This window comes from Tasmannia lanceolata, unplaced genomic scaffold (assembly GCF_043159265.1).
Source record: "Tasmannia lanceolata isolate RefF3 unplaced genomic scaffold, GAP_Taslan_0.1 ptg000015l, whole genome shotgun sequence".
NCBI classification, from domain to species: Eukaryota; Viridiplantae; Streptophyta; class Magnoliopsida; order Canellales; family Winteraceae; genus Tasmannia; species Tasmannia lanceolata.
In genome coordinates, this window is record NW_027518692.1 from 55,422,204 (window position 1) to 55,443,644 (window position 21,441).

Sequence of the window (21,441 nt, forward strand, 5' to 3'; positions counted from 1 at the left end):
AATTTTTGAAGAAAAAAAAATCAAAACTCATCAAAAGCAATTTTTATCCTAAGAAATTAACATCCATTTATGATTTGATGATGGGGTTTTCCTGCCGTTTTACATTGAAGTCAGAACCCTCAAGACTCCAGTGGAGTCTACAACTCTCAGCAATAAAGAGATAAATTGCAATCTAAACAAGAAATGAGACAATACCAGAGTCTTCAAAGCTTATAGGCTACATCAAATGAGAAGCAAAAAAAACATCCCCAACCTGTCTAATACCATCTATACTTCACAGTCCCCACAAACAGTGCATTGAAACTCCCCTTTCTTCAATCAAACCACAATCCCAAAATCCTTCCCTCACCAGCATCCCCATCTCCTTTTTATAAAAAAAATGAAAGAAGTTTCCCAGTATAATAGACTCTGTACATTCTATTCACTATTTCCCCTGTCTGGAGTTTTCCATTCAGAGCACCAAAAGTAAGCTCCACATAGTAAGAAAACTTCCAGCCATATCTCCCAGAATGTTGCAACAAGATAGATATAAGCAGGACTAAAAGTTTATATAGACCGCAGAACTATAAGTTTGTCTAAAGAAGATGAAGAAGGAAAGATAATGAAATGATAAATCTAAAGCAATTAACTAAAACCTACAGATGCTAACACTTCTAAGCCATTTAATTTGTTCTTTCTTTCTTTTTTGGATGGGCATTTAATTTGTTCTTAAGGTGTACTAACCGGGCACGGATTCAGAACTTATCTGTCCACCGCTACCGCCATAGGCATTAAATCCGGTGACAGGCATCGACCTCTGGGCAAAATCCATTAACAGCTTACGCTGAAGCTCGTTTGTGTGGGGAAGGCTTGCACGTAGGAGCTCCACCGGCATTTCTCTGCTTATAGCTCTTGCTGCCTCTGATCCAATAATGACTGCGCTCGGCACTTGCATGAGCAAAGTTTGCATTATAGTGTCATACTTACTAAGGCAGTACTTTGTAAGCAGCCCAAAGAAGGCATCGAATGACGCCTGCCAGAGAGTCCGGTTCGGAATACCGTAACCGCCAGAGGCAAGAGGGTCAGTTAAAAGGTCCGTTGCCCTCTCGAGAACAGATTTTATGATGATGGATGCTCCATCACCGGCAGAACTTCCAAGCGGGCGAAGCGGTGGCTGTTCCGGGGAACAAACCACAGCGGCAAGGCAAGCACTAAGTGAGTTCAGATCCATCCCACGCGCACATGCAGAAACCGTCCTGGCGAGACTCATTGTTGTCTCGGCAGCGCTTGAATCCGATGGAAGGCCGCCAAATAAGAACCTCAGATGACGAAAAATGGCCATGCTGACTATTCGAGTAAGATCGCTGCCGGGAAAGAGGAGCTGTAGGAACCTCGAGAGGAGTTTTCGGCCTTTAGCAAGAGAGACTAGGCGTAAGAACACGAGGTCATCCTTCGGAGCTAACCCTCCCAAGTGGCCACCTTTGCCCGGGCCAAGTGGATCGACAAGCTGAAGTGAAGCCGCAAGCCCCTCTAACAGGACCTGACGCTTCCGCCTCAGTTGGGACCCACCGTCATGGGGTTGACTGAACGCTAGAAGCCGATCAATATCATCTACATCAAGAAGAAGACAAAGACCATCTTCAATGGTGACTCTGGCTGCCATCATTGGCTCTTGCTCGAGGGGTTTCTCAGAAGTTTTCTGTTCGAATATGCTATCACCAGAGACAGGAAATTCAACTTCAAGGAGGGGCCGAGGCCTACGGATGGAAGAGAATGGGAGCCTCCCAAGAGCATCAATCTGAAGATAAGTGTGTGGGTCGGTAGTCGTACGGGATCGGGAAGGAATGTCCTTTAAGTTAGCTGGACAAAAATGGTGCTTTAATCTTGATGCGGCAGATCTTTTTGCTAGACAAGCCTGGTGGTAGTAGTCATCTATGTATGGATCGTTAACATGAGTGGCCGCATGTTGCATTCTCAGGATGCTCTCAATCTCATCAGCTGACATGTACTTGGATCTAAATTGTGGCCACCCATTATCACTCTTCTGGCTACTTGTATCGGAGCCCTGTTGAGAAAATCGAAGGTTCTGTTGTCTTGCCCTTTGGGTAGGTCTTGATCTCTGGTCTCTTGGATCAGCCATGCCAAGCATAGGTTCAAACTTGTTCATCGGATGTGGGGGAGAAGGATGTGGATTAAATAGCTGAGATTGCATGGCTGAAAAATGAGCCAAAGTTGACTGAACTTGGTGCAATCTATGCTGTTGTTGTTGTGCCAGTAATTGTGCGGGCATTAACCCATTTGGAAGAGGTAATTGTGGTTGCATCAAGGTGGGCAAGAGACCGGAATAATCACCAGAAAATAAACCCGCCTGGTTCAGCCACGGGTTCTGTGGTCGGTTATTAACAGATATGCCCTGAGGGGTGAACTGAGACAAATTCCCACCATAATGTAATCCATGAGGTAGACCCGGCAAATGAAGCTGAGGAGGACCAGAGAAAGGAGAGAGATTCGGTGTGGAGAAAGGTCTCTGGGTCCCAGCGGCAAGGGATGGATTGCTGAGGTGGCGTGAAAGGTTTGGTGAAGCCTGAGAGCGACCCCCAGGGGGAGGATAGGAAGTGAAAGATGATTGGGGCCTTGGTTCGCTGGAGCTGTGTTGCTGTGGTTGCTGTTGAGGATATGTAGATGTTCTGTACAATGGTTTGGATTCTGCAAGATGCGCGGAGGATGTGTGTGGCTGTGACCACCATCTTTTACCTTTCTCAACATTTTCAGCGTCTAATATTTGCTGATCTAACCAGGTAGGGAAATCTGCCTCCTGTTCCCAATCTGTAGCAGATGAACCTGAAGAAAGAGCATTACAACATTCACTGTTGGATTCAAATTCAAACATACGAAAAAGAGTATGAAAAAGAGTCAGATTTGCACTTATACAATGCAGTTATACCCACTCATTTGTTTTGAACTAACAATTAACATAAAGCGAATTGTGAAATGAAACAAATAACCCTTCTGAACGAATGCAATATTGAGCGAATTGTCAAGAATTTGTGCGCAAAGCCTGTGAGAAGCAAGAAGCATGCAAATGCTGTGGGTGGTTTCAAGGCAAAAAGTGAGGGAAACATGCCCTCAAGTGGGGAAAAAAAGCTAGGGTATTTCCCATGAACATAAAGGGCTGGACACTTTTAACTTTCTATTGGCCGCTCTATGGTACCATAGAGCGTGTATAAACCTTCACAAATCTGTCCATTTTTTGCCTCAACGGTTCAAATGGTTAGAATGATCCTATGGAGCTGATTTTTTGGGCACACACTATCTATGTGAGGGCCAATCAAGTGAATGCTTTGGATCACCCAAACAATGTGGCCCCCACTGTATTTTAAGCTAGTGTGTAGATAACTTATCTACACTAGTGTGTAGAAACTCTCTCTCTCTCTCTCTCTCTCTCTCTCTCTCTCTCTCTCTCTCTCTCTCTCTATATATATATATATATATATATATATATATATATATATATATATATACACACACACACATACATATATGTGTGTGTGTGTGTGTGGATTTGATAGCGTCTATCGCAGAAGGCATTTCGCGGATGGGCTGTTGGATGTGAGAGCAGCCACACAGGCTCACTTTTCTGAAGATTTTGTCTTCATTCACGAGGTGGCTGCTCTCACATGCAACAGCCCATCGGCGAAATGCCTTCTGCGATGGACGCTAGCAGCAAATCCCATACATACATATATATACATACATACATATATAGAGCGATGATATTTTCACCCCCACCCCCTGCAGTACGCATTCGCCCCCCCTTATAACGTGAACAGTGGGCAACTTTAACGCTTTTTGACGTCAAATCATGTTAAAAGGGGGGCAAATGCGTACTACAGGGGGTGAAAATATCCCCTACATATAGATACATACATACATACATAGAAGGCAAAATTAGCCATCAATCCACATATAAGTCATGTTGCCTCGTTATTTTCTAGTTTTGGTGTATTATCCAAAACTATATTATGAATCAATTCATAACATGACATGTCACATTGAGTTAACCTGGTAATATTCCTCAACAGAAAAACCGATATAACTTGTGCCCCACAACCCACTGAATAACGATAACAAAACAACCATGGCGGGTAGCACATGTCATGTTGAGTTAACCTGGTAATATAGCTCAACAGAAAAACCGAGATAACTCTTGTGCCCCACGACCCACTCAATAATGAGAACAAAACAACCATGGTGGGTAGCACAATCAGGCTTTCCCTTCCCATTCAACACCCTCCTGTTTCACTCCTTCCAAATCGACCATCGAACTACCAAGAGGCACTGACAGGCTAGTATACCCCAGGTAGATGATGGCAAATAATCCCAAGCTCAAATCAGCTGCTCAACCATCTCGGGCAAAACTGAAGAGACACCATACAAAGAATGGAAAAAACACCAGAGTTAGGGTGTAGAGTGTAGACGAGCAATGAGTCATCCAATGAAAGGCAAATTGTGCGAAAGGGTTGCACATATAACAATAGTTCACGATCAACCTATTTGAAGGTGATCAACCGTCAGAATCTTGTCCAAGAATGTCGTCCAACAAAAATGAAGGACCCGGGGGAGGATCTGGATAGACAACAACCTAATTGGGAAAGCAGCCAAACTGTTAGGCCTCTGACCTAGCCGAGAACTTCCCCAAAGCACACCACACCCAAATTTGTCTATCCTTCCCCTTGCATCTCATGTCGGTATCCAATGAAGTTGACTCGGAAGGTTGTTACTCGGCTATTGATGGAAGGTCATTTCCTTAGGATATTTCATCAGTACATGTGTCTTTCTAATCTGCTGTGTAGTACTACCTATCTCCTAAGGACCATGAGGATACTCAACTAAGCCTTTGTCCCAAACTAGTTGGGGTCGGCTAATGAATCCTTTAGAAAATTTTAACGAATCCTTTAGAAAATTTTAACGAATCCTTTAGAAAATTTTCATGAAGAAGGTGAAAGGATCTACCCGGGTCAAATTGACTAAGTCTAATCCTAACACTAGTTGGGTTCGTCTACATGGATCATTTTCTACCATTCTATCCTATACAAGGTCCTAAGGACCATGAGGATGAGTTGGTATATAGTCTCAAAACAAGATGAAGTTTTCTTGGTTAAATCCTTCTATGTTATGGCCATATGTTCTTTATCTGGTCCAAAGTTTCTCAATGTTTTGAAGTCTTCTGCGTCCCCTAGAGCCAATGCATTCCTTTGGGTGCGTGCCTCATGGTAAAACTCTAATTGAGGACCAACTTGTTAAAAGTCATATTTGTAAGGCACGAGATTGTGTGCATCGCGGGTTCCCATTTGAGCCCCCACTCAATTGTTCTCGGTGTCCTAGAACAATTTAGATATGGAGTTTCTTCTTTGGTTTGTTTACAATGCACCCCGGTGCCGTTGTGCCTTCGTCAGTCAAATCATTGTGGGATTGGCGGCATGAACAGGCAAGTAGTAAGACTTGATTGCCACTGGAAAATGCTTCTTCCTTCGGCAGATGGATCATGTGGAAGGCAAGGATTTAAATTCGTCTCGGATTCCGACAATTGTATCCGTACTGATGCAACATAGCTGTGGAGACATACGAGGTTTATTGATGATATCTATGAGATGATTAGGAGACGAGATATTGCTTTCTCTTTCATCTCGAGAAGCACTAATAATTTAGCCTATAGGTGATGCAGATATTAGGATTTATTTCCGCATTATTTAGTTTCTAGTATTTTTATTTTCATGTTATTAGTTTCTAGGATTTTATTTTCTACGTTACTTTTAGGAATTCTTATTTTAGTAGGTTTCTATCTTTTAGATTTTTATTTGCCTATATATAGGCCTCTTTACAGCTTATTTTGTAACTTTTGATGATTATTGATATTGAATAAAGATTCTTCTCCCTCTAATTCAGGTTTTCTTCTTCTTTCTTCTGATTTCTTCTCTTCTTCTCTTCTCTCCCTAAATTCGTTTATTCTTCTGGTTATTTTTTCTTCAGGTTGTTTTCGTCTTTTCTTCCCCTATTCTTCTAATTCTATCCCCTTTCGTCTATTTCTCTCCCCTTTCCTCAATTTCTCTTCACGGTGCTGCATCAATAGGTTAACAGAATCGGGAAGTGTAGATAACTCATATGGGGTGCCCTTACCCGGTGATGTGCACTTGTAATCTATTATTTTTCTTAATATAAGTTCTATTATCTTCGTCAAAAACGATGAATGGCAATTATATCCTTTACGCAAAAGGGCACACAATCTACTAGAAAAATAAAAGATTAAATGTTCTATATGAAAAATGTAAGAATGTTTTTTACATGACAAACTTAATAAACCACCTTATCACTAATTTAGTTTGTTGAGATGCTTGGCTAAAGATCTGCAGTATAGACAATTTGATAGAACCAGTAAAGTTGCTAATACGAGCCTCAAACAATTGAATGTACATAGATCAGAAAAAAGAAAAACGGTAAAAAAAGCAAAGCATATATTGGTGGCTTCCAAATACAGTGCTCCAATACTTCATGGACTGTTCAAAGAAAAAAGATTAACAGATTTTTTTTATTTTGGCATCAAATTTTGTATATGTGGCACAAAGGATTATTACTGTATGTTCATTTTTGTACGAGAATCAGATAGTAAACAAAGATAAATTTGAATTAGCTAAAGTGTAATTGCAATCTTGTACAAGGCAGGGGAAGAAATTTAAAAATATCACTCACTTTCCCTAGAAAAGGATCTCCTATCACCAATAGTCCCCGAGTTCCTCGGCTCATTCACAACCTTGTTTAGCTGTGAGTAGAAGCAAATGGATCAGCTCAAATAACGCAAAGACTTAGATGCATAACGATTATATTTAAAGATAAAACCAGTACAAGATGTCCATAAATATGGGAAAGGATCGAGGTAACAAGAAAAATAATCTTGGAAGTTGGAACTGAAAGAATTATAAATTTGATGCTCAAAATGACAAGGACCAAGTAGACCTTAGCTTTATGAACTTTCTCAACTATTTCATAGAGATTTTTTTTTTTTGAAAGTTGACATATTTCATTAATATTGAGATAGCAGTCGGGACCAGTAGTCCCAACCTACAATACAAAATATTAGAACAGACTAGACCAGCATACCGGGACAAAATCAAAATGAAGTAAAAAAAACATTTACATTGGGTATCAACATTCCTGTTCTAAACAGTAGTTTGAATCCTTTACATCTTACTAACTTTATGTATCTACCACATGTACCTGCTAAGACCACTTCTTATTACTAACCATCATCCTAGAATCTCAGACACAACAAATCTTCAAAGACTTGTGTGGATAATTGGAAACACAAAATGGATCATAATTACCTCCTTAATCCCAACACTTCAAAACTAGAGCACACCCGGAGGGGAGAACAGAGCTAAAGCCTCCAGACGAGAATCCAAAGCGAAAGAACGAGTCTCTCAAGCTGCGGCTGTAAAAGGTAAATTCTGGATAATGAACAAGTCAATCATGGAGCTATCTAGTCGGTGGATTCCTGGGGAAGTGCATCCTACAAGTCCTTCAGCCTCAAAACACTTCAGAAGACATAGCCCCACCTCAGTTCCTTCGACCCCTCCCAAATCTATCTAAATCAGCTCCTTTCCATTCTCCCACTATTCTATCGTATCTTTCGATTTTGTTCTTCTTTTTCTTTTTAACCTAACTTTTCTCTCTTTCCTCTATCTATCTTCTTTTTCTCTATTTAAAATTTTTGGGCCGGAAGGCCTTTCATACAGGGTTACTACCCTCGGCCCCCTTACCCTCAGAATAAGTTTTTTGTGGCTTCCAAATTGTCATCAAAACCTATTCCAAAGACATCACCTATTGCCAAAAGTTCGTCCATTTCCTCACGAGGAACAACTTCATCTTCTTCCGATTCCAGAAAGTCCGTCAACCTAGAGTCCACTTCCTACCTATCCTCAGCCACACCTATCCGATTCCGAATCTCCAAACTAACTTCCCGGTCAAGTGAATCTCTTGACACCTGAGGGGCACCTTCTGAAAAGCCTATCAACGTCTCCAACCACTCGATCTCTGTCGTCTTAATCTCCTCCCAACGCTCACGACAGGCTTGATGCTCTTCATCAAGAGCGTTCCGGAAGAAATCCAACTTATAAATTTGGACAAAGGATTCCTTCGGGGCGGACTTATCAGAAATCTGAATAGAGCTATTCAGGGAGCAATGGAACAGCACAAAGTTGGAATCATGACTTCAAAAATTGGCATCCTTCTAGATTTCCATGAATAGATGTGACATGATTCAACTATTTTCTAACTTCTTACTCAATGGAGGGTTTCATGATTCACAACCAAGGGGAGCTCACTATGTTGAAAATGTAATAGTTTTTATTAGGTTATGCAGGTCCACTGGTTTTAAAACTACCGTAGGTTGTGTACCATTTAAAGAATTATAAATTTGATGCTCAAAATGACAAGGAACAAGTAGACCTTAGCTTTATGAACTTTCTCAACTATTTCATAGAGATTCAGGGAGGCAGGGAGCAATGGAACAGCACAAAGTTGGAATCATGACTTCAAAAATTGGCATCCTTCTAGATTTCCATGAATAGACGTGACATGATTCAACTATTTTCTAACTTCTTACTCAATGGAGGGTTTCATGATTCACAGCCAAGGGGAGCTCACTATGTTGAGAATGTAATAGTTTTTATTAGGTTATGCAGGTCCACTGGTTTTAAAACTACCGCAGGTTGTGTACCATGGGAGAAGCAAAAGTATTCTGTTGTTCCAAAACCAGGTCTCAACTTGAAGCTTGCAGAGGCCAAACTGCCGCAGCAAGTCAAGTTGGGCGAGATTTTCATCAACTCAGCCAAAATTTTCAATTTCCCGGCCAAGTTGAACAAGTTTTTCATTGAACAGGCTAGTTTTTCATTAACCAGGCCAGGGTTTCAGTGTTTTTCATTAACTTAGCGCGAAGTCAGCCTAATGGCTCCCGATTTGGGCCAGTTATGTATTTCTCAGTACAGTACACTGCCATTATGGTACAAAATGCAGTAAGAACACGCAGTGATTCATGTAAGCACCTTCCCATGTTGTGATGAAAGATTTGAACACACAAAGACAAATATTGCCACCAATTTTTTTTATAAAAATTGCATCTCTAAAATTTTAGACAACTTTTTCAAACCCTTTGAGAACAGATTTATTGATTTCTCACTAACTAAAGATTGCTGATATAACCTAATAGACAAGAACGAGGGCTAACGACCTTTTATGTCTGTCCACCGGTTCAGTGGTTGGCTAGCTCTCTGGTTCCTGAATTTAACAGATGAATTGATTTCTCACTGACTTAAGATTACTGATGTATCCTAATAGACACGAGAACGCTTCATAATGGTATGTAAGTAAACCAAGCTGCTAGGACAAGAAAAAGGTCGAATGACAAGTCACCAGGTTAAGAAATAATCTTCGGGAAAAAGGTACAACTGTCCCAACTTGATGAGTGATAGCAATGAAGTATATAAATCCACATAGTTTGAATTGGAATATAAAAATGAGTCTCGAGTTGAAGAATAGGAAAAATATCAAAAGTTGGGACATATTCGAGATACAATTAGATGTAGGAAAAACAGTCAAATGGTCAACATCAATTCGACAAAACAATTAGTCTACAAAAAACATCTTCTAAAGATGAAGCACATGAGCACACTGATAACTTCAAAAAAATGGGTTTGATTCTTAAAATAGTAAACCCCAAATTTTTCTATGACCGAAGGAAATTTAATTTTACGATACGATAATATCAAGGATGCACAATAGTAAGTCTTTGGCATTCCCAAACATATACAGATACAGTTGTTGACATTTTTCATTATATTGCATGATCCTATCAGTTTAAATAAGCACAAACAGAAAATAACTGACCCTTGAAAAAGTAGTACTAAGATCATCGATATCTGATAAAGACCCCAAGACTTCACCCTGCAAGCCTTCACCCTGCAAATGCAGCACAAAGATTATGTTGAGAATGATTGATTGTAACCTAAAAGAAAAAAAGCATGCCCATCCTCTGTTAAGGTAGCAGCCGAGGGAGCAGATGCAAATGCAATAAAAGAAAATCTGTAAGAAATAACTGATAAAAAATGAGGAGAACACTTCAAATGTAAACAAATATGACAACTAACAACTTACTTAAGCAACCAAAGATTAAGGAGAAAATTTGCATACAGCTGGCAAAAAATTATACGATGCCAACTCAGAGAAACATAAAAATAACATGCAGGGGTTGAAGATGTAGAAACATGATGTCAACAACTCCCAGAAAATTTGTGTTATATCAAAAGACGCAAGCAGTGTCCTATGGTTGTATGAAATTGAATAATCAATCCATATTGCTTGGAAAATCACATTCCAATCAGAGGGCGTGATATGGAACACTCCATATTGCTCAAAAGCTCCAATATAAGTATCGCATGGAAAATAAATAAGGTTATTCCGGGTGCAAAGATAAGTTTGAAGTATCACATGTAAAATAAAGAACGTTATTCCAGGTGCAAAAATAAGTTTGACTTCCTCACAGGCAACTGTGGGCAGCTACCAGTTCTAACAACTGCCAACCACCACGGTCCTTCCGGTAAACTGGCCATGCAAAATGAAATACACTTGTTATAAGCTTTTCTTTTTAAAGATAATACCCAAGAAGCTGCCCAGTTCTTAAAATTGCTAACCATTACAGTGCTTACAGTAAACTGGACATGCAACTCCAAATATCTAACAATTAATACTCTCTAGCAAAGAACTATATTCTAGATGAAGCTAATCAAAAAAGTGTGGTGCAGGTGTAATTTCATATATTTTTTTTTAAATGGTACTGTAACTTCAGAAAATCCCCAGAAATTTTGAGAACTGCAGGTCAATGGCATCCCAAAAAAATTAGTATAAGAAAGAAAGCTATTTACAGGAGACATCAGGAACATCGAGAAAGTAATCAGCAGTCATCACTGGCCAAATAAAGGAAGATATCAAGCACGGTTTTAAATTTCAACCGAAACTAACACAAAATGACCAAAATGTTTCTATTTCCATCCCTACTGAAATACATACCGAAGAAAAAACGCATAGCGAAAACAAAACCATAAGTATATTACTGGCATACAATATCAGTTTGTATTACATAAATTATATTTATATGAATAACATGTGAAATTGTGGTTTATGTATTATGTATAAATATTAATATGAATTACATGAGAAATGTGGTAGGATGAATTATCATGCAAGCCATCTTGGGTATTTTTTATGCTTATGTGATTGGTTTTTTTAGTCTGTATTTGTGCTTATTCTAGCAATTTATGAAGTTTCATCTAAAATGTCCATTATTTGCATATGTATCCATACGCTTTCATAATTTTACAGGATTTCTACCGAAATTTCCATCTAAAACCGACATATTTCTATTACCATCACTACTGAAATGCATACCGAAACCAAATCTGAAACCTTGATACCAACTTAGGCAGAATCCCCTGCCCTGAGTGTAAGATATTATGTGGGCAATCATTAATCTAAGGTCGATGGTCTAGATTGAAGAATGAGATTAAGAGTGAAATTACAGGAGTTACCCATTCGCCAAAGTCATCATAAAAACAGAGTAATACAATCTTACACCACAAGTCATCATAAACTAAACACGCACTAGTCCCTTCTTCTTCTTTTTTGAATAACAAACATACACTACTCTTAGCAACGGCAATTATTAAATGTGTCACAAAGCTACTAAAATGCAAACAACGTACTATTCCTGAGCAGATAAACATCATCGCTGATGAGAAAAACAAGCTGCAAGACATAAATGGTGATCTATATTATATAAAAATGAGTAGTAAATTGGATAAAAGAACATTATTTTTTAAGGAGAAGAAAAAAGAAGTTTCGAGAAAGAGTAATACAATATTACCCCACAAGTTGAGTAAACACACACTACTCTTAGCAACGGCATTTATTAAATGTGTCACAAAGCTACTAAAATGGAAACAAGATGCTATTCCTGATCAGATAAAAATCATCGCTGATGAGAAAAACAAGGTCCAAGATATGAATGACCTAAGATCCACCACACATAAAGTTAGAGGGCTTTACCAAGCCAGTTGGGGAAGCTGCATAGGAAGCTAGGGTTTTGGAAGGAAAGAAAATGCAAGAGGTAGGCGCGTTTGGAGAGGAAGATAAAGGACCATTTGTTCCATATCATTGTGTTTCCCAAATCGAACCCATTTCTGATTTAGATGATTCTTTGATGGGCTAGATGAACATCCTAACAAACCAAACAATCCAAAGAACTGACAGACTTTACAAGATGAACCACACTCATCCCATGAGAAGCAAGCCAAAAACACTAAATCCGCATCAAATCAAGCATACATGAAACCAACTATGATCCAACTCTCAAGCCTGCTAAATTTCTGAAATCCCTTGGAATAATGAGATTATTGGTCATTCAGTTACTTCAACCCAACTTCAACTTATCACCAATGATGGATGAAGCAGCACATGGAATCCCTTTTATTTTCATCTGCATCGCTAAAACAAGACGCTCTACAACAGAAGAGCATGACAAAATGTTCAGTAAACCAAAGAAGCACCTTGACGACAAGGACTCAAAACCTGGCTAGTTTCTTTCCTGATGGCCTCCTGTTCAGGAGGACTCGCATAACGGTATCTTCGGAACCCCAAACGAAACGACCGCTTCGCCCAAATCAAATAGTGGAGAGGAGAGTTTGACTTAACAACTCGTCTCCTTAGTCCCTATAACGGAACTAAGTGACTCCGAGTTTGTCAAACAAAGTGAATCAAAAGATAAGAACCCAATCCTTATTGTAAACACAAAGTCAGAATTGGAAGATCATGATTGCAAAGGTGAGCATCTAAAAAGACCTCAATTCAACATCAACTATAAGATCCAAATCCCATACAAGTAGTATATTGAGAACAAAAAAAAATCGAAGCTCACAATATACGATCAATCACACCAACGTATAAATACAGTCCTTCCAATATGCTTCCTATTCACAAGTTGCGTGGGTCAAATTTGATAGTGGCATCTAAAATGAGGATCTAGCTTGTCCATCAATATGTATAAAATATAAGCCAACCCATATTATGCCATGTGGAACACAAACAAATGACTTCCGGTATTTCTTCTTAACTATCTCTCCAATTGCCCAATGTAGTATTAACATGTGTTTTTTTATTGTTTAAATTGTGTTTGTTGCCCACTTTTCGCATTTAAGATGCCTTCAAGAATGGTGTTCCAAATGAGATTCCTGGTTTGGTATCACTATGTGGCTAAGTCACATCAACCTGCCTACATGGCAAAGTCTAGAATAGCACTAGATCTTCTCTAATCACTTCATAAAGTTTCAATAGAAATCCTATTTTTATGCATCTTTTGTCTGAATTGTATCTTTATCTTCGAACATGCCGCATGCATTTAAAATTACTAGTTTCATAGATATTGTGGCCCTGCTCCATATAGTATAAACCGATCTGACTAAAATGAGATAAAATTCAAAGTTGAATGAAAAACCCACCGGACCGCAAATTAAAAAAGCATAATGACTCGTCAAATAACTTAAACCTGGAACAAATTTGACAATGAAGCATAAAAGAGGCAAATTTTGCAAAATGAGAAATATTATTTAGTCCACAAATAAACACAAACTTTGAAATTGAGTATAAATTGGAAAATTTTGCAAAATGAGAAATATTCTTTAGTCCACAAATAAACACAAACCTTGAAATTAAGTCTAAATTGGAAACTTCTTTATAATGTCGTTCCAAAAAAGACTAGGTTTGAACTACAATAAGACATATCATGATCCAATGTACCAGTAATGAAGATCAACTTGCTGATTCCCTCAGTTGCAATAGTAAACACAAATGATATGAGTATAGACAGTAAATCAATAATAATCCTGAAGTGGTTATCAAGAGCCCTCTTTAGGTAAACAAATAATAATAATAATAATAAACCCACCTAGTATCCAAAATATGGTTCAAAAAAAAAAAAAGTAAAACCCACACTTCTGCACTTGCAGAATTGAGATGGCATGTAACCTATGCTAAGAACAATAATGATTGTAATAAGAAAAATCAACCACTATAGTATTATGAGAAACATCAACAAACTCCAGATCATTTTGTCATAGATCACTCTAAATATTCATCATCAGAGTTGTCAGTTCCGTTTCGTTCGGCATTTTGTTTTGGTCAGTAGAACGGGACGTTTCGATATTTTGACCGTTTCAGCATTTTGTTTCAGAAAAGAAACCACAGTCGTTCAACTGACTGTGGTGTAAAAGTGAAGAAAATGAGGGCCTAGATGGGTTTATATATGGTATTTCTGTTTGGGGAGGCAAAAAGACAACCCTTCAAATGGCTATAGAATGGGAAAAAATGGGAATACAATAAGGGTAAAACAGTCAAGAGCAAAATATAAAAAATAGTGTGTTCCAGCTGAAGCAAGACGTTTCGCCCTATTTCGATTGGAACCAACAGAATTTCTGGACAAAACGGAATAAAGGGGTGTTTTGTTCCGTATTCCAGACTGGAAATAAATGGTCGGTCTGTTCTGGCCGGAACAGAGAGGAATTGACAATTGAGCCCATCATAAATTATAAATATCAAATAATGAATATGAAATGAAATAAAAGGAAGTTTGTTCGATCTTCCATAATAAAAAAGCTCACCTCTTCATTATCCCCAAGAGAGGAAAAACGATGCTCATCATTATTAAATCCAACTAATGCGTCGTCGACGTCGTCTTCTAATCCGCCCAGCTCAACTTCCTCCAAAGCATCTTTACCAAAAAATGCATATTGTGACGCATCAAAGCATGTATTCTCTGAATGACAACAGAAAAGCAACTATGATTAGACCAAAGTAACGTGTTTCCTTTACTTGTTAATTTTCTTTTTTTACTGGAACAGAAAAGTGCAAAAAATAGAATTTAAACTGCCGATTGATAAAATGCCCAAGGCATAGTGAACAAGGATAGAACAAAACAAACTCCACCATAAAATGAACTGGACAAAGGCAGTCCTCATAATCAGAACCAATAAACACTCTAACATTGAAGGTGCAGGAACAAGACTTACAACAGTTCATGCAGACTCAAAGCAGAGTAACCAAAATATTTTGAGGGTTGGATGTGAAAACTTCTACTTATTAATAGGGATTACTAGGGGACATCGCAGAAGGCATTTCGCAGGCAGGTTGTGTTATGAGAGAACAGCCACATAGGATCACTTTTTAATACATTTTGTCTTATAATATATCTGAGGCAGCTGCCCTCTCATGCAACAGCCCGCCCGTAAAATGCCTTCTGCGATGGTCCCTAGCAAATCCCTTATTTATATAGGCTGTCGGATTTAATTAGAATAATCTCCACTTTCCCATTTAATTGCGATCTAAAATTCTAAAAGTCAACAACGAGTCTTTGGGCTCCGCCGCCCACTTAAAAGAGCAGAACCCAAAGGAACAAAATACATGCATTGAAATATATGATTGATCAATTGATGGCTTCATTTTCGGGCATCAGAAATATTACCACCTTTCTAGTATTCTCTTTTTTTTTCCTTTCGTCATTCTAACCATATTTCTTGAACTTTTATAACAACTAGAAATCAAATGAACAGTTTAAGGATTATAAACAAATGCGTGCAATGAAATATATGATCCACCAATTGATAACTTCATTTTCTGGTATCAGAAGTATTCTCTATTTTTACTTTCTTCATTCTTACCATATTTCCTAAACTTTATAGCAACTACAAATCATATTCACAGTTCCAGGATTATAAACAAATGCTTGCATTGAAATATATGATCGATCAATTGATAACTTCATTGTCTGTCATCAGAAACATTAAAACCTCTCCTTTTTTTTTTACTTTCTTCATTCTTACCATATTTCCTAAACCTTATAACAACTACAAATCACATGCACAACAGTTTCAGGATTATAAACAGAACTCTCATCAAGAACAGCATCAGACTCAACGAAACCCTAAATCTAAAACATCAACAATAGAACAATCCATATCCAGTTTCCGAATAATTCTTCAACCGATGCATGAATTCCATACAAGCAGATAAGAAAATTTCTCAAATATATGCTTTAGTAAACTCGATCGAACAGTAAAATTACGAAGAAAAGCTAAAAACAAGAATCAAAACACGAAAAAAGGATCAGACCTGATGAACTAGCAGCGAATTTGTTGATGTCATTAGGGTTAGGGGTTCCTTCAAAACCACCCCCACCATCGAATTCCTCCATATCTTTTCTCTATCTCTATCTCTATCTCACTACTAAAGCCCTAAAGAGCTAAATCTCGAGGGTTTAAATAAAGAAAACAAAGAGATAGAAGGGAAAGGAGAGAAACCCTAATTGTCTAGTGGAATTTAGGGTTCTCTCCGAAAGGTGCGTTGAATAGAGATGCAAATTCATGCTATGCGGAGGTGTTCACCTGACAAATGGGATGAATTTAGCCCCCGAATTAAAGAAGAGCTAAAAAAGGAATAAGGAGGAATATGAGATTTTTATTTTACACGAGAGAGCTGTAGGGGGGGGCGAGGAAAGAGACTGGATTTAGATGGGGAGGAGTAGGGGTTTTTTATTTTTATATTTTTTTTTCACTTTCCACCCTCTTTCTTTTGTATAATTTATTATTTTCCACCCTGAACTTTCTCTATATATGCACCCACAACAGGATAAAGAAGTAGAAGTGGATCTATCAGTTGGAAAGAGTGAAAAAAGTGGGAAAAGGTCTAATGATTCTCAACAAAGGAGAATAGTAAAGAGTAGAGAGTAAGAATCCATGACTTTGAAAGAGCCATTTGAAGCAGTTTTGGTTTTGGTTTTTTTTTTTAACTTGAAAAGGAGACATTGTATTACAAACAAGAAGCAAAATATATATTTTTTGCTTGTTTTTTATATGCCCAACACACCTTGCATACATGGATCATTCATATGGTGAGGGCAAGGGATCATTTCTTCCAAGAGCTCGAAATTTCCTTGAAAGCTCGCTTGCTAGACAGGCGGCGACTGATGTTGTTGTGTCTCTGACTTAATTGCTCAATCAAAGCATATTAACGGCGCTGAAGTAACACATGCCATACTCCCAGGAAAAACTCGTACGACCTTCAACAAAAGGGTGCTTTGTACCCGAACTGAATAAGTTTGATTCTTTATCGGATCGTAAAAACATGCTGGAGAATCTTCTAATTGTTCCAGAGCAACTAGAAAGAGATTCTTTAACGGGAAAGAATTCAGTTACGTAGTTAATCCTATTTCTGATAGGAGCAGTTGACAATTGAATCCAATTTTTCCATGATTTTACTATCAGAGTAATAGTGCGACAATTTGATTCAGTTCGATTCAAACGCAAAATTATGTGCCAAACGAAACCCATCATTGATTTGATAATTGAGAGCGTGGATACCCAGTCCATTCAATGCAGCAACAACGTATTATACGATTTTACAAAAATAAAAACTAAAAAAATAGAGAGCTTCGTTTGGAAGATAAAGATGAAATAAAAGGAAGTTTGTTCGAGCTTAGTTTTAAAATATCGAGCTGAACTGTATTGAAATAAAATTCTATTTATGGTGCATTCTTAATAAATATTCATAAAAAGACTTCCTCCAACGGGATATGTCCTAGTGTAATTAAGACGGTATCTTCATAGTAGAAGATTCAACGTGTCAGGGTTTCGTGAGCCTTTATTGTTAACATGTGATTCTATTATTTTGATTTTTAGAGAAAACATGATTGCTTAGGTTTCATTTGATATACTAACACCGTTGAACTAGAATACAATAGAGTGAGATTTTTTTTCAATTTAACTAATTTTCCAAATGAACTTTTGAATCGCAAAATGATAGTTGAATTTTGAAACAAAATATTATAAAACGGTAACCACTCAAGTACGCCATCGAAGACCATTTTACTCACAAATTATTTAGGTTAGATCAAGAGCTCATTCTATTAAAGTCCTCATAAATTTTCACTAAAACTAGCCTGCTAGATAGCCGATTACTTTTTTTTGGTAGGTAAGTTGGGATTAGGCGGGATCCCTACCGGTGTATTAAGATAGAAGGATATTACATTCGAGAGAACAAAACACCAACCCTGTCCCGAGATACAATATCTAAAAGATAGGGAGAACACAGGAGATCCCAAGTGATCCAAATTCTTCTAACCATCCTTAGAAACAAAAACTAATTGATGGGGGAAATAATGGAATCCAAATGAACCAACTTCTTCAATTTAGGACAGGAAGAATTTGGTCGTGTTGTGGATGGAACTCAACACTCATTGGATGAGTGTTGAGTTACACAAGGGCTTGCTTTTCTGCGACTTGGGATCTCTGGGAGTGTCTTTGGTAGGGAGTGCGGGAATATTTCTTCTTTGGAACCTCCTTTCATGGCTCACCTTCAGAGTCGTTGTGATCCATCAACAATTCATCTTTTGAGGCATCTTGAGCTTTGGTGGGACTAGTGTCCACTTTATTGTCCTTGTAGTTCTAATGGTCAGGTTGATTTGTATTTTCCATTTCTATTTCATCACCATTGTAGCTTACTGAGATTTCCTCCTCTGATGGCCATAGATCACGCTCAACCTTGTCAAAGTTTGAGTCTTCCTTTCTGTTAGAGATTTTCAAAATAATATTGGAAAATTAAATGAATTTTAATATAGAAAAATAAATTTCAAACAAGGCCGATCGACCGCGGGTGCTCAGTCGACCGCGTATTGGTTACTGAAAATGTAAACAATTTCCATAAAGGTATGGCCGGTCGACCACGGTAGCCCTGGTCGACCGCGGATGTTCAAAAATCTATCCGTTGGGAGAAAATTGACGTGGCTTTTCATTTCCGTTTTCAAACTTATTCATGTCTTTTGCTTCCCAACAATCATGGATGATTTTCAAATACAAGGGACACTTTGTGGATGATCCAAAACAATTAAATCGCAAAGAGTTGCGATCGAATGGTCATTATTCAAACCAATCCAAAAGATGTTTTGAAGGGATGTTTCTCTCAGTGAAAAGACATCAAATGCTCTATAAAAAAAGGCATAAATCTGTTTTTTCAAAACACAGAAAAACACAAAGAAAAAACAGTTATTACTGTACTTTTCTTTCTCTTATCACAATCTCCTACTTTCTTGTTTTTTCAAGTCAAGTTTTTCATAAAACAGTGCACTAAAGATTGTTTTCTGTATAAACAGTTTTAGTGATTTCTCTAAGGCTTGAAGTTCTCAAAGGCGTTTTGGGTTTGATTCCGCTTGTTCAAAGCGTCATCAAACATTTGTAGGATCTTCCTACAAGGCTTCATTGTATCTTGGAGGCAATTCGTGATCCTCTTTGCACACAACTGGTGGGGGCGAAATTTGTCTTAAGGAAAGCGATTACGCGCCTTGAAGCAACTCTTCATAATTCTATATTCTAGACATTCTCACCAACACTTTCATGCCCCTTTCTTGTACTTCCTCTGTGTCATTTAGATGCCTTTCATTGCTCCTCAAATCTTTCTCCGACTTAACTGCCCTATCAAAGCCTATTAGGCATATCAGAAACTTATTTTATGATTTTAGAACAAAAAAAAAAAAAAAAAAGATCTGCTCAGTGTCATTCAGCGTAGTTTTAAAATATCGTGTTGAACTGTATGGAAATAAAACTCCATTTATGATAGATTATCAATTAATATTCATAAAAAGACTCCAGTGGGATATCTCCCAGTGTAATTAAGACAATATCACCATAACAGAAGATCCATCATGTAAAGGTTTTGTGAGCCACAATAGTTGACATGCGATTTTCTTATTTTGATATTAGAGAAAGAAAATAACTGCACATGTTTTATTTGGTATACTACTTACATTGTTGAACTGTAATACAATAAAACTTAACTAATTTTCTAGAGGAGCTTTTGAATCGCGAAATTATTGTTGAATTGTAAAGTAAAATATTATAAAAGGATAACCATCAAAGATCATTTTACTCACAAATTTTTCTTTAGTTGGGGCAAGATATCATTCTGTTAAAGCGCTCATAAATTTTCACAAAAACTAGCCTGCTATAGACTGCCGGTGGATTATGCTGAAATAAAACTCTATTTTAGGTATAATCATAATTAATATATATTCATTAAAATAATTCCTCCAACGGGATATCTCCAAGTGCAACTAAAACAATATCACCATAACGGAAGATCACGCGTACCAATTGTTGAATCATGATTCTCTCCCTATCCCTCCTCCTTGTCCCTCTTTTACAACGAGCCGTTCAATGTTTCATGTAATAATTTTTCATGGTTGCCGAACATGCCCTAAGGCTCCGTTCAGTTGCTAGTTGGGCGTTGGAAAAGGAAAAAAAAGAAGATGAAAAGGAAATGGAAATGGAAAATGAATAAAAATGGGTGTTTAGTTGTCAAGAAAAGGAAAAGAGAATTTAAGCACAAAAAGTTGTTGAAATGGAAAATAAATAAAAAACAGGTGTTTAGTTGACAAATAAAGGAAAAGAATCCAAGGCCGAAAAGTTGTTTTCCTTTTCCCATGCCCAAAATCCTCTTCTCACAATAGGATGTTGAACGATCTTATTTATAATTACTTATTTTTTAATTTTTTTGAATGATCTTATTTATAATTATAGTTTTATATAATTTTACATCAAAGTGTAGCATAATTAAAATTCCTCAAGCATGAAATACCTTACATGTTTTATATTTTCATATAATTTTACATCCAAACGTAGGCTAGTTAAATTTCCTCAAACAAGAGATACCTTGCATGTTTTAATATGGAAAATTTACATAAGGAAATTCGTGTACATGTGGCAAATTCTAAGTGAAAGTGAAGCTTCTTAACTTGCTGAGCTAGATTGGATTAAAGGAAAACTCTTTTATTTTTTAATATTATTTTTTTGCTTCATTCTTTGACGCGAATTTAGCTACACAAAATTTTAATCTATTTTTTTTTTTGGAAAGATTTACTAAAAAGAAAATCATGTGTATGCGTATAACATAAACATTTTTGACATGCCCATAAGAAAGAATCTTAAAAAAAAGTTTGGTGTCGAATCAATTGTTTAAGAGTACAGAATTTCTATGATTAATGATGAAAACCCTGAGATTAAGGCACATTGATTGGCTCCTAAACCTAACAACTAGTTGGCAAGCTTGTCTCCCAATTTCATTTTAGCTCTGTTTGGATCGTAGGATTTTTTTGGAAAAGAAAAGCCTTTCGAACTTTTCTTAGTTTTCTATTGATTGATTACAAATGAAAATAATATTTTGTGTGTGTGTGTGTGTGTGTTGGGGGGGGGGGAGCGGGGAACAAAGCCTTTTATCAATGAGCTAAGGCTTAACTTCTATCTCAGCAATTCAAGTTTT

At 37.5% G+C, this 21,441-nt stretch overlaps 1 protein-coding gene across 1 annotated transcript; it reads right to left on the reverse strand.

Annotated features, from left to right (window-relative positions):
- Positions 1–20: 20 nt before the first annotated feature.
- LOC143892517 (protein PAT1 homolog 2-like) lies at positions 21–16,710 on the reverse strand. The gene is made up of 5 exons (XM_077397203.1): positions 16,246–16,710; positions 14,739–14,893; positions 9,919–9,990; positions 6,727–6,796; positions 21–2,820 (listed from the first exon to the last, which is right to left on the reverse strand). Exons 1-5 carry the CDS (start codon positions 16,325–16,327, stop codon positions 719–721), a joined length of 2,481 nt encoding a protein of 826 aa, XP_077253318.1. The 5' UTR covers positions 16,328–16,710; the 3' UTR covers positions 21–718.
- Between the last annotated feature and the right edge of the window lie 4,731 nt (positions 16,711–21,441).

What these genes read in the sequence shown, in the direction of transcription:
- LOC143892517 (XM_077397203.1), bottom strand. Translation starts at nt 16,327, where the DNA reads ATGGAGGAATTCGATGGTGGGGGTGGTTTTGAAGGAACCCCTAACCCT. An exon ending in ATTCGCTGCTAGTTCATCAG is followed by an intron (nt 14,894 to 16,245) that starts GTCTGATCCTTT and finishes GTTGTCATTCAG; the next exon opens with AGAATACATGCTTTGATGCG. An exon ending in GAGATCCTTTTCTAGGGAAA is followed by an intron (nt 2,821 to 6,726) that starts GTGAGTGATATT and finishes CTCTTTCTTCAG; the next exon opens with GTTCATCTGCTACAGATTGG.